Raw genomic sequence first — 12,217 nt, forward strand, 5'->3', positions numbered from 1 at the left:
CCCCCAGAGAAAGTCGTTTTGGAAAATTCCAAAGGAGGTGAGCTTTGGACTCAGGCTTGGGGCTGAATGTGGACTTTGCCACTTCCCAGAAATATGACCTAGGACAGGTAACTTTGCCTGTCTGGCCTCCATTCTCTCATCCATAAACTTGGCTTTAAAATAACAAGGAATCCTTGAGGATGGTTTCAAGTAAAATAATGGAGACAAGTGTTGGATGCTGGGGACATACTGGGCACTTGAGAAATGGTTCCATCCCTTCATAAGGGAGGAACCCATCAGCGGTGTCCTCTCACGTGTGTACCCACAGTCAGGACTGCCCTCTGACACAGGGCTGGTATCTTCCACTGATGCATCTGGGCCTGTGCCTGGAATGCATTTAAAGTGACCCTGTCAGATGACAACATTGGTCTCTGAGCAGAAAACCAGGTTCAGAAAACCAGGTGCGTGGCTTGGCACTCAGGAAGGAAGAATAAACCTCCCCATAAGCCAGATGGTGTACCTGATTTTAGCATCTAAAAATGGGGATCAGGTGATGGTAGCTGGAAAAGAGGTGGCAAACTTACATTCTTTACCAGCCAGGTAGTTCATTAAAATGAGTGAAGTGGATGAGATGAATACAATAGGGAGGGAAAGGGACTGTCATTAACTGGAATCAAATGAGAAACCTTTAAACCTTGTGCCAGCACATTAAACATCTCCACAGGCCAAGGTTAACGTGAAGGCCACGATCTGCAATCCCTGCAAACTATGAGTTTGTAAATAGTATCTTAATTCAGTCAAAAGGGATCTGAGATCCTGGCACCCACACGTTGAATCGGAGAATCTTGAGCCCACCGGTTTGTTCTCCCTACGCACACGTCTGCCAGCTGCCTCCTACTTCCGGAAATCATGGCTCGCATACTGCAGGCCAAGGTGACCCGAACGGACGGGTCTCTTGCAGCTTTCAAGGCCTACGCGGCCCTGGCACCATCTCCAGGCCCCAACGACTCAGGGAAAGACGAAGCGCTAACACCTAGGAGTTGATTAAATAGAGCAAGCTCCTACCAGCCCCGGGGTCTAAAGGGCGAGGCAGGGCTAAAGTCGGAAAGGAGGTCGCATCCGGGAGAAAAGGGGGTGACGTCTTGCGCAGACCAGGTTAGGGGCCCCTGCGGCAAAGCAAAGCGGGGCTTCCGCAAGGGCGGGGGCGGGGCCTCCGTTCGAGCCAGGTTTAGAGAGCCACTGCGGCAAAAGAGGCCGCAGCGCTGCACCGGTGGGGGCGGAGCCTCAGCTGGCGCTTCTATGCCAATCAGAACAGCGCCTTCCCCTGCCGGAGGCGGAGCCTTTGCGCCTCACCGCGGCGTCTCCGCCCCCTTCTTCCCCACACCTAGACGGTGTTGGGGGCCCTCTAGTGCCGATTCTGATCCTCTCAGGGCTCCTGGCCGGCCTCCCAGCTTTCTGCGTACCTTCGCCCACCTCAGCCGAAGCCGAAAACCTTCAGACGCCTTTCCAGGAGGGATAGAACATCGGTTGCCCGAGCTCTGCCTCCTTCTGGGGCAACTGCCATTCCCCTTACCCTTGGGTGGGTTTTTCTGTGTTAGTCAGGTGTGCGCTGTGGGATGCACCTGTAAACGCTCTGCTCCCGCCCAAGCGGGGTCTTTCAGTGCCCGCGCTGCTGGTTTCCGAGGGCTCCTCTGCGGCGCGCGTGTGACTGAGTGCGCGCGCGAGTCTGCACGTGCCGATCAGTGTGTGTGCACGCGTGTCTGCTCGTGCGCGCCTGCTAAGGTGCGTACACTCGGGCTGGCGCGCAAGGACCAGGATACCCGTACACATGTCTGCGCGTGCGTTATCATCCGCGTCCCTACTCTGAGTGTGCAGAGAGGTGTGAGCCCGTCCACCCTGCCCTGCTGCGTGCGGCTCAGCTTCCTTCCCTTGGCCTTGCACCCCAGCAGGAGCTTTACGGTCCAGCAGGTGGCGCCTGAGGCCACCTTCACTCCTAGCCAACAGCAGTTCCCAGCCTGCGTAGACCCTCTCCCTCCAGGTCATCCCAGGGGAAGATAGGAGATGGAGAAACTGAGGCCCGAGGTGGTCAGTCTTGTACCTGGGCTGAGGGTGCCAGACCTGTAGTCTGGGACCTGGAAGCCGGTCGGCCGCCCCCACCCACCTCCCAACCCTGCCTTTGCCCATGCGGCGGCGGCTACAGACAGATTGGCTTTATTCGTGGACACGCGAAGGGGGGAGGCGCCCGGGCCCGCCCACCCAGGACACGCTCACACGGGGGGTGGGGGACTCTCCATGCCACAATCACGACACACGACGCCCGCGTTCGGACTGGGCCGGCTGAGGGAGGGGGCATGGCACAGCCTGGCTCCTGGTTTTGGTTTAAAAAAAACAAAACAAAACAAAAAAAAAAACACGTTCTTGGGATCGTTGTGGGAGTTGGGTGGGGGGCTCTGGGCTGCCCGGGGGGGCCCTCGGAGAGTCTCTGTCAGGGATGTGTGGAGGGAGCCGTCGCTTTCTGATCTTCGTTTAAAAATACATAGAACATGCTACACCCGCGCAGACGTTGGACGGGATGCGGTGGGGAGGAGGGCAACATACGTGGGGGCAACAGCCCCGGCCCTGTCCGCGCCCCAGGATTGGACGCGGGCGGGTAGGACAGACAGATGGACAGACACCAACACAGGCTCCAAGGGAGCCCCTCGGAGCAAAGGAAGATCTCGTGTTTGGGGGGAAGGGGTAGAAGGACAGCCCTGGCTCTGGGGGGGTGGGGCAGGGGACAGGAAGGAAATTGTGCTGCTGGTGGGGGGCCGTCCTGGGCCCCTACGCCTCTGGCTCATACTCCTGATACTCCTCCTGCAGTAGAGGGATGGGGGATGGAGTGGGGAAGAGCAAAAGAGGAAGTGGTTGGAGACCAAGTGGCCAGGCTCTGGCCCTGAGACTCCTCCCCTTCAAGGAGGAACAGTGCACGCCCCTCTCCCTGGGCAGGGGAGGAACCTGGAAGCTGGGACTTTCCAGGGCAGGGGTGCCTGGGGCCCAGTGCTAGGCGCCATCTGTCCTCCCTCTCTGTTGCCACCTCCTAGGTCCTGGTTCTAGAAAAGGGGGGTATGAAGTTCCCTGGCCCAACCCTACCCTACCAGGGTCCTCCCACCCTAGCTGGGGATGGTGGCAATCTTCTAGGATGCCCAAAGCCCCACCCAGCCCTGCCACCCCTCACCTGGGGTGGTTCCTCATAACTCTCCCCCTCTGGCTCCATCAGGGGCTCGATCAGTGGTTCCTCAGCAGCTTCCTGGGCCACTTCCTCTGGCTGCAGGCAGAGAAGGGACAGAGCCATGAGGGCAGCTGGAGATGCTCCTGAAATTTGTACCCTGGGAAGCTTTTGGCTGATTGGGGGAAGGCTGGGCTTTGTTGGCAGTACAACCAGAATTTCTCACTAAATTGTTTATTTGGAGTGCCTCAGAAGTGGAGTGAAGGTGTGAGGGGTGAAATCACCCCAGATCACCACGAAGCTGGGAGTGGAAAGGGGAAACAAGGCTCTCCATATCCGTCCCCTCAGTACCTGGTAGCCGCCTGCGCTTCCATCACTTGGATGGATGGGATGGGGAGAGAGCATGCTCAATCACCCATTTATCCCTGCCTGCCTTGTGTCAGCCTCTGCTGGGCATCAGGACCCCAGAGACAACCCTGGAGGATCCTCTGGGCTGGAGGGAGATGGAAGCTCTGAGACAGGGCTGGGCAGGAGCTCTGAGCCATTCCCTTGCCACCTTCCACCCATCCCTCCCCCAGGGTCCTGTGTGGCCTGATTTCTTCAGCGGTTGCTATTTTAAGATAAGCTGGAAGCAACAGCTCATGGTGTTGCTTGGATGTGTGAGCTAAGACTCTCCCCTCCCCCCTGCATCTGCTGCCCAGATGGGTGCAGACCAGCAGGCACACAAGTAGGGGGTTGCCAGACACACGGCCAGCCACCTGCAGGTGAGCACATGTATGTGCACAAACACAAGACTGAGCTAGCTGCCCACAGCGCACACAATAACCTGGGGTGCGTGCACGGCTGCACAAGGCCACATATGGGCTGGCACACTCCTGGACCCCTGGGGGAATCTGTAGGTAGGGGGTATACCACCTCCCCATTTTCCACATATAACCACGGTCCCTCCCTACTGGGCAGAGGTAAGAATCTTGGGAGCCTGGGGGGCTGGCACTGAGAAGGCCTGCCTGACCACCTCTGTGGTCTAGTTGCCTTACCCCTATCCAGGTAGCTTTAGTTCTTTCACATTGCCAGTGTAGGTGGGCCCTGTGGGCACATGAGTTTATAGCTCCTGACCTGGCTCATTTCCCCCAGTGTACAGATGGGGTACACCAAGAGGGAGGTGGGGAAAAATTAGTTTGCTCAGAGTCACCCAGTATTAAAAATCCCAGCTTGTGGGGCACCTGGGTGGCTCAGTTGGTTAAGTGTCTGACTCTTGATTTTGACTCAGGTCATGATCTTGCAGTTTGTGAGTTTAAGCCCTGCATCAGGCTCCCTGCTGACAGTGAGGAGCCCTGCTTGGGATTCTCTCTCTCTGTCTCTCTCTGTTCCTTCCCTGCTCCCTCTCTTTCTTGCTCTCTCAAATAAATAAACTTTAAACCTTTTTTAAAAACAAATAGCTTGAGCACATCATTTGGAAACGACCCAAATGTCCAACAACAGTAGAGCGGAGGTGTGCACTATGGCTAATCACACGATAGTTGATGTGTAACAAGAATGAAGAATGACAATGCATGCCACACATGGCTGAATCTCACAGTGTTGAGTGAAAGAAGCTACGTACAGAAGAGCATGTACTTGATGATAACATTTGTATGAAGTGGAAAAATACCCAACTCATTCGTGGTGTCAGAAGTCAAGAAGCAATTACCCTTGGAGAGGGAGGCAGGGCCAGGACAAAGGCGAGGTGAATAAGGGTACAAATGTTAAGAAGGTACTCACTCTCAAGGCCATGCAAATGAGACCCGAGAATGAGTGTCCCCTTCAAATTTTGTGCCCCAGACACCTCACTCATCTTACCCTAGCCTGGGCCTGGGGGGTTTGGAACTGGAAGGAGGTCTAAGGCAGGCTTCTGAGGGGCTGATGATCTGTGTCTTGCTGTGGGTGCTGGTTACATGGCGGGGGGGGGGGTTTCCCTCTATGAAAATTTCATGGGGTCGTGTGGTTTCTGCGTGTACGTTGTACCTCAGTAAAATGTTTACTTAAAAAACATCCCAGCCTGGCCACTCACTAGCTATTTGGCATCAGGTTAAGTCACTTCACCGTGAACTCAGCTGCTTTGGATGGGAAATGAGAGTAGGAATGTGGGGAGGGTCCCACGATAATGCACACGAGCAGGCTGGGAAGTGGAGACACTCAGAAATGTGCATCCTGGACTTGCACGGGTTCCCCATGCCCGGTAACCCCAAAGGGCTGTTGTTTAAAGAGGAAATCCACGATCTTGAGCCCCCTTAGAGCAGAGGTATCACAAGTGCTGGTAGGAGGAAGGAGGCCTGAGAGAAATGGTTCTGTGCAAAGGCCTCTCACAAACAGCCTCGAGGCTGACAACTCAGACTCAGACCTGGATTTCTCAGCACCCCAGCTCCCAGCACAGGGGCCGGCCTTGTGGGGCACCAAGCTACTCCGGTGATGTAACCTGAGCTTATCCTCCCAACCACCTTCTTAGAGAGACAGGCAGGAACTGGGATCTTGGGCAAGTCACTTCACCTCTCTGGGCTTCAGTTCCTTCATCTATAAAGTGAGCTAGTTGTGGAGTTACTCCATGTAACGTGTCTAGAACACTGCCTGCCCGTACAAGACATCAATGAATGGGAGCGGTCCCTGGAAATAATGATAAGAAACGGGAAGTCACACAGCTGGTAAAATGCATAGGCAGGACTTGAACCAGAACTTCTGAGTCAAGTCCCAGACTTCCAACAGGGGAAAGGACCAGTTGTGTAAAATGTCTGCAGTGAAGGGTGGTGTGGGTTCTCCTCCCGGAGCCCAGTGGATACACTCATGCAGAATGTACCTTATCTCCCAAACCAAAAGTTGAAGAGACCCTCATGCCCACGAAGGCGGTCTGCACTTGTATGTGGACAGACACGGAGCACCTCACAGGAGGAATGTCTGGCAGACATATAGGACCACAGAGTGCACTGTCACGGTGGTGCACTCCCATGCACACCTGTGGTCACGTGCGCCCCTGGGGGCAGGTATGGATCACTCATACGATGGCAGGGCTATCATCTTTTACTAAGCACTCACTGAATGCAAGTCAGGCTCTTTACCTCAGTGGTTCTCAAAGTGTGGTCCTTGAACCTGCGGCATCAGCATCACCTGGGTACCTGTTAGAAATGCAAACTCTCGGGTCCCATCTCAGACCTACAGAGTCAGAAATTCTAGGGATGTGGCCAACAGTCTGCATTTTAACCTGACCTCCTGAAGATTCTGATGCGCACATAAGTTTTGAGAACCTCCAATATGTATTATCCCTAATCTATGTTAGAGCCCTATTGTATTCATCTTCTGTCTTAAAGCCAAAGAATCAGGCTCAGAGATGTGATGGGATCTGCCCAGGGTCACACAGTCAGGATGCAGTGGAGTTGGGATTCAAATCCAACTCTGCCGCGCTTCAGAGATCACAGCTTTTACGCTGTAGTGTATTCTAATGAAAGTATTTGCCTTCATGCGCACGTGGACAGCCACTGTCACTCCCGCCTGGAGGGACATGCCTGCACAAATATGTGATGCATATTTCGCCCCTCCTCCATGGCCAACACTTGCTCATGCCTGCCTCGGGGCCTTTGCACATGCTGTCCCTACTGCCCGAAATACAATTCTCGCATGGCTTGCCTCATCCCTTGGGTGTCAGCTCAAATGTCACCTTGTCAGAGCAGCCCTCCCAACTAAAGCAGTCCCCTTACCGCTTGACTCTCTATCGCATCACCTTTGTCTTTTCTTCATAGCACTTATCCCTGTCTGAAACCATCTTGTTTATTGGTTGGCTTTTTACTGTCTATCTTCTCCCACTACAGTGTCAGGTCCATGAACATATTCACTATGGCAACCCCTAGAATAATTCCTCTCTGGCATGGATACTTATTGAATGACAAGAAATGAATGAACAATCAGTGACACACAGACGTGGCCCTAAGTGGTCGAGGTCACGCTCACAAGCAGGATACGTGTATACAATCAGATCTGGGTCACTGTCACAGGAAGCACAACACCGATACACAACTTCATGCAGACTCATTCTGAGCTGAGTCTAGCAGGGCCCTGCAGAACGTGAGACAAGGTGTGGCACCCATACAGGTGTGCCTGCTTGGCGTGTGTGTGTGTGTGTGTGTGTGTGTGTGTGTGTGTGTGTGTGCGTGCGCAAGGCGAGAGGAAAGCTCACCTTCAGATCAGTGGGAAATTCCTCCTTCTTCACCAGGCCTGTGGCTGCTGCAATGTTCCCAGCCCCAGAGAACACGGCTCCTCCAAGATGTGACGCCTGCTCCTTGGTTTTTTCAGCCACTGGAGCAGGTATAGGATTTGAGAAGGGGATTGGGGGCCAAGGTAAAGCAGACATAGATGCATCCGTCCCTCGTGGTGTCCCAGGGCTTGCCTCCCTCATGGAGCACACTCTCAGGAATCTTTGGGGGTACCCTTTTCCACCGCCAGCCCCCCACCTCCAGATCCCAGTCAGATCCCAGGCCCGAGGTGTGGGAAGGGGGCTGTGCCAGGGCTGGGCTGGTACCTGAGGCCACTCCTTGTACCACCCCCTCTCGAGTCTTGCTTCCTGCAGGGACAAAAAGGAGCACACATAAGGACTCCGAGCTGAGGGAACAGACACTCTGGCAAGCACGGGGTTTACAGAGTGGGCAGAGGGATCCAGACAACAGTGGGCATCCTGGCCTCATCACCGCCTCTTTGGGCCCCCAAATCCCACAGGTACATCCCTCATCACTGCACTGAACCCTCCACACCTGCTCCCTGAGGACTGCGAGTTCTCCCCCACAGTCTGCCCCTTCTCCACCTGAAATGATACCCGCACCCCTCTGGGGAAGGCCGCCTGAGAGCCAGCACTCTACTTCCCCGGTTTCATTTAACTATCCGACCAGGGTGAGCAGGTGGGGGTGGGGGTGGGAGGTTCGTATTTGGAAAGGTTCCTCTGGTGTCCTTGAGGCCTGACTGCCCACACCTCACCTATGGACACTCACCCCCGCCAGCTCCCACTCCATTCCAACTAAAGACTCTTCTCCTAACTGGGGTGCGAATTTCTCCTTCTGGCTGAAGTGAGGGGTCTCAGGTGCACGATGGGTGTCAGGGGGACTGACACCCATGGCAATTGGCTAGGCCTTCTTGGGAGGGTAGCTGCTGGGAAAGGCAAGATGGCGTGATCTGACGTGGGGGGCAGGAGCCCTCAGGGAAGTGGGGAGTCTGCTATACTGAGGATCTGGCAGTGCAGGCAACAGCTGGCAGACCCCAGAATAGGTAAATGGGTGTCTAGTAGGGCTGAGGCTGGTGGAAGGAGGAGAGGGCAGCATGGGAAGGCAGGATCCTCCGGGCTAAGGTCAGCCAGACCGAGACAGCAGGGGGCAGGCTGCTTGTACACAATCATTCCTCCCACAAACATTTGTTGGCACCTGCTCTGTGCCCCGCCCCAGGCCAATGGCTCACTGTCGGATGGGGATAAGAGAAGGGCAGATTTGGTGTCCTGGAACTCATGTAGTGGGGAGGGGACTTCTAGCCTCCAAGGGTACGTGAAGGGGGGAGAGAGCACTGTCTGTGCCTTGACAAATGGGGAACAGGCAGATATGCAGAAAGGAGACTGGGGGTGGGGGTGGGGGCGGGGGTGGGGGAGGGTATCTCAGGCACCAGAAACCATGCGGACAGGTACAATGAGGTGTGCTTTCTGGACCTGCACAGAGCACATCAATGTTGTCTGTGCATCTGCAGAGATGGAAATACAGACTGAGGTGGGACCATGAACTGCGGCTATAGGAAGCTGAGGTTTTAATGTGTAGGAACAGGGGGCCGTCAGGTGTTCCTGGGCAGGGGGAGGAGTAGGAGGTGCCAAACTAAGGGGAAGGGGGTGCTTTGAGTCTGTTAGCAGGGAGACTGTGTCAGGGAGCCAGGGATCCATATAGAAGTGAAAGGGCTGGGTAAGGGGAGGCAGGGGGGAGGCAGGGGGGAGGCAGGGGGGAGGCAGGGGGGAGGCCAAAGCTGGGGCCTGGCAGGTGTGGGCTCAAGCCCCTGCCTTGTCTCCATCACCTGTGCCCTAGTTTCAGCTATACCAGCTCCCAGCAGGCCTCCCTGCATTTGGTCTCTCCCCAAAAGCCTGAGGAATCTTTCTACGCTGAAATCAGATCATGTCTGTCCCTAGCTTACCATCTCTCGTGGCAGTTCTAATAATCCTTTGCCCTGGCCCACAAGGGCTCTCTCATGAATTGGCTCTTGCCCATTTTTCTGATCTCATCCCCTACCATTGCTTCCTGCCCTCTGCTCTCCAGGCTTGTCTCCTTCAGGCCTTTTCTGCTTCCTCCACTCCCCTCCCCCACCCAGCTCCTTATTCTTTGGGGTTCAGCTCAAATGCCACCTCCTTGGGTTCCCCTACTGAAGTGGTCCCCATCCCAGCCACTTGATGTCACATGCCACTATGGGAATGATCTGTATCGCTATCCGGAAAGTCAGCAGCTCCTAGTACATAGATAGCAAGAAGTCAACAAACATTTTGCACATCGCCACAATCCCAAATCTGCCACAAACCTGGGCGAATTAACCAGCCCTCTTCAACACACATGAAGGGTAATTCTGCCTACTACACACTAGTAAGCCCTGAACCACCATATAAATTCAGTAATTGTCAGTTTGGGGCCCTGCATCCCCTTATGCCGATGACCCTGGGGGCTCCCTCTCCTCTCACCCTTGGGGTGAGAGATTTTAACCACTTGGTCTTTCTCCTGACACAGCTGGAAGCTGCTAGGAGGATGGACCCAGAGAGAGGGCAATGGTGCAACCACAGGCATTGGCAGGCAGGAAGACCCTCAGAGCAAGTCAGAGATGGAAGTAGCTGGAGAGGAGGGTCAACAGGGAGCCCCAGGAGGGAGAGCCTGCAAGGAGAGGGGCTTTGGAGTTTATAAAGCTTGGCTCGAACTCCAGCTTCAGGTTTCAGCAGCTGTGTGACCTTGAGCACCATAGTTAGACCTCTGTGGAATGGGCCGGGAGCAAAAAGTGAGGTAATGGGCATTATGGCACTTGACACAATACTTGGCAGAGAGTAAGGGCTCAACTCCAACTCCAGGTAACTATTAATCATGTGAAGAACCAGGGGGAAAATAAAAGGCTACCTGCTTTGACCAATACATGGGTCCCTGGCCATTCAGCTGAACCCCACCCTCACCAACTCTTCCCCCATTCCCCCCTCCCCATAGGTGTCATCACTGACCCAGGCTTCCTTCAGCTGGCTGTGTCCTCGGTGACCCCTGCTGACCCGGCCCCATCTGCTGACTCATATTCTCCTGCCCAGACCCCTCCCCCCCCCCCACACCCTCCCTCTAAGGACCCCAGCCACACTCCCTCCAAGGACCGGAACCGGTAGCCCCAAAGCCCTGCCCCTTGCCCACCGACGTAGAGGACGCCCTCCTTAGTCTTCTCCGCGGCCTCGGTGACCCCCTGCTTGGTTTTCTCAGCGGCGGCCACGACGCCCTCCTTGGCCATGGACAGGCCCTTCATGAACACGTCCATCCTGGCGGCCTGGGGAGGGCGAACACACGGGCACGGGTGCGCTGGCCACGCACCCTCACCCCAGCCCTTCCCCTTGGACGCCGGGTCCCCTCCCCTCCCTCCTGAGACCCCAGCGCTCTTCTGGATCGGGAGCCCCCTCCCGTCTTACCCCCTGCCCAGCGTGAGGCCACAGGGCCGCGACGAGTCCTAGCGTCCTTGAAACCCAGGGACGCGGGAGGATCCACTGCCTCGGTTATCCGGGGCCCTGCAACCTGCAGCCCCGAGGAACCGGGGTGCTGGGCTCGGCGCGCAGCCCTAGCGCCTGCCTGTACGTACACACACGACAGAGTCACACGACCATACACACAAACATTCTCCACCGACACGCTCACGTGCACATACAGGATACGCAGACGTTCAAACGCGCACGGACACCCCGACACACGAACACGGGCACGGGCGCACGTCCACAAGGCCACCCAGGCAGTTGCAGACACAGAGCAGCAGTCACACATACCCCAGGGCGCACACTGACACGCACCTAGCGGAGCTGTCTCCCCGTTCTCCAGCGGGTTCCCCAACTCTGCTCCCAGCCCCTTCCCCATCCCGCTCAGTCCCCTCTCCATCCGCAGCCCTTTCCCAACCCGGGCGTCAGGAGCGCGGCCGCCTCACCTGGAAGCTGAGCCCGGGCTTGGGATGGAGCAGCGGCTGCGGCTGCGGCCGGCGGACGCTGGGGCTCGCCTAGGCCGGGCTGGGGTGGGCTCGGGGCGGATGGGGAATCGGGGCCTCGCTAGGCGCCCAGGTCCGTCGGCAGCAGGCGGGGCGCGGGCCCTGAGCCGGGGCGCAGCAGTGCCCTGGCCTTGGGTGCGTCGCCAGCCACGGATCGCGCCTTGCGCCCTGCTGCTCTCACGCTCGGGCTCCGGCTCCCGCTCGGGCGCTGCGGCAGCTCTGAGCTCAGCGCCCCCTCTGGCGGCCGCGCCGCCCCCTCAGCCTGACTGACAGGGGGCGGGGAGGGTGACATCTCCGCGGAGCCCGCTGGCCTCCGGGGGCGGCCTCCGACGCGCCTCTGGGGACCCTTGGGAGTCAGACTCGCGTCCCGACCCCAGGAGCCGAGTCTGGCGGCGGAGACAATGCAGAGTGCCAAGAGTAGGGGAAAAAAAAAAAAAAAAAGCTGGATGCAGTTGCCTTTGGGATTCAAGGGGTTCGAATCTCAGCTGTGCTTTTATTAACTGTGGGACCTTGGGCTACTCAGCTCTCCTTTCTGAACGCCAGTTTCTTTTTCTGTAAAATAGTGGATGATGGATGATTCGCTCAACGAAGGTTGATTAAGAATTTAGACAGGTGCCAGGTAAGTTTGAGGCAATGGAGACAGTGGAAAAGGAAAACAAGGTCCCTGTCCTTGGGGAGCTTACAATGATGTGTTTGTGTGTGTGCAGAAATGGGACACAGGACAGAAAACAAACATGTCAACATTTACACCTAAGAAGATTGTTTCAGCTTGTGAGGAGTGTTATGAAGATA

At 56.2% G+C, this 12,217-nt stretch overlaps 1 protein-coding gene across 2 annotated transcripts; it reads right to left on the reverse strand.

Moving 5' to 3' along the window:
* Positions 1-2,174: 2,174 nt before the first annotated feature.
* On the reverse strand, positions 2,175-11,674 carry SNCB (synuclein beta). 2 transcript variants are annotated; one of them, XM_060635109.3, is made up of 6 exons: positions 11,369-11,674; positions 10,597-10,726; positions 7,728-7,769; positions 7,386-7,504; positions 3,194-3,283; positions 2,175-2,832 (listed from the first exon to the last, which is right to left on the reverse strand). In XM_060635109.3, exons 2-6 carry the CDS (start codon positions 10,715-10,717, stop codon positions 2,800-2,802), a joined length of 405 nt encoding a protein of 134 aa, XP_060491092.1. In that variant the 5' UTR covers positions 10,718-10,726; positions 11,369-11,674; the 3' UTR covers positions 2,175-2,799. The 2 variants fall into 2 exon arrangements, with proteins under 2 accessions (XP_060491092.1, XP_060491093.1); XM_060635110.3 differs by lacking the exon at positions 11,369-11,674 and adding an exon at positions 10,866-11,046.
* Positions 11,675-12,217: the final 543 nt, after the last annotated feature.

This window comes from Panthera onca, chromosome A1 (assembly GCF_046562875.1).
Source record: "Panthera onca isolate mPanOnc1 chromosome A1, mPanOnc1 haplotype 2, whole genome shotgun sequence".
Lineage (NCBI taxonomy): Eukaryota > Metazoa > Chordata > Mammalia > Carnivora > Felidae > Panthera > Panthera onca.

What these genes read in the sequence shown, in the direction of transcription:
- SNCB (XM_060635109.3), bottom strand. Translation starts at nt 10,717, where the DNA reads ATGGACGTGTTCATGAAGGGCCTGTCCATGGCCAAGGAGGGCGTCGTG. An exon ending in GGAGGGCGTCCTCTACGTCG is followed by an intron (nt 7,770 to 10,596) that starts GTGGGCAAGGGG and finishes TTGTCCCTGCAG; the next exon opens with GAAGCAAGACTCGAGAGGGG. An exon ending in AATTTCCCACTGATCTGAAG is followed by an intron (nt 3,284 to 7,385) that starts GTGAGCTTTCCT and finishes CTCTGCCTGCAG; the next exon opens with CCAGAGGAAGTGGCCCAGGA.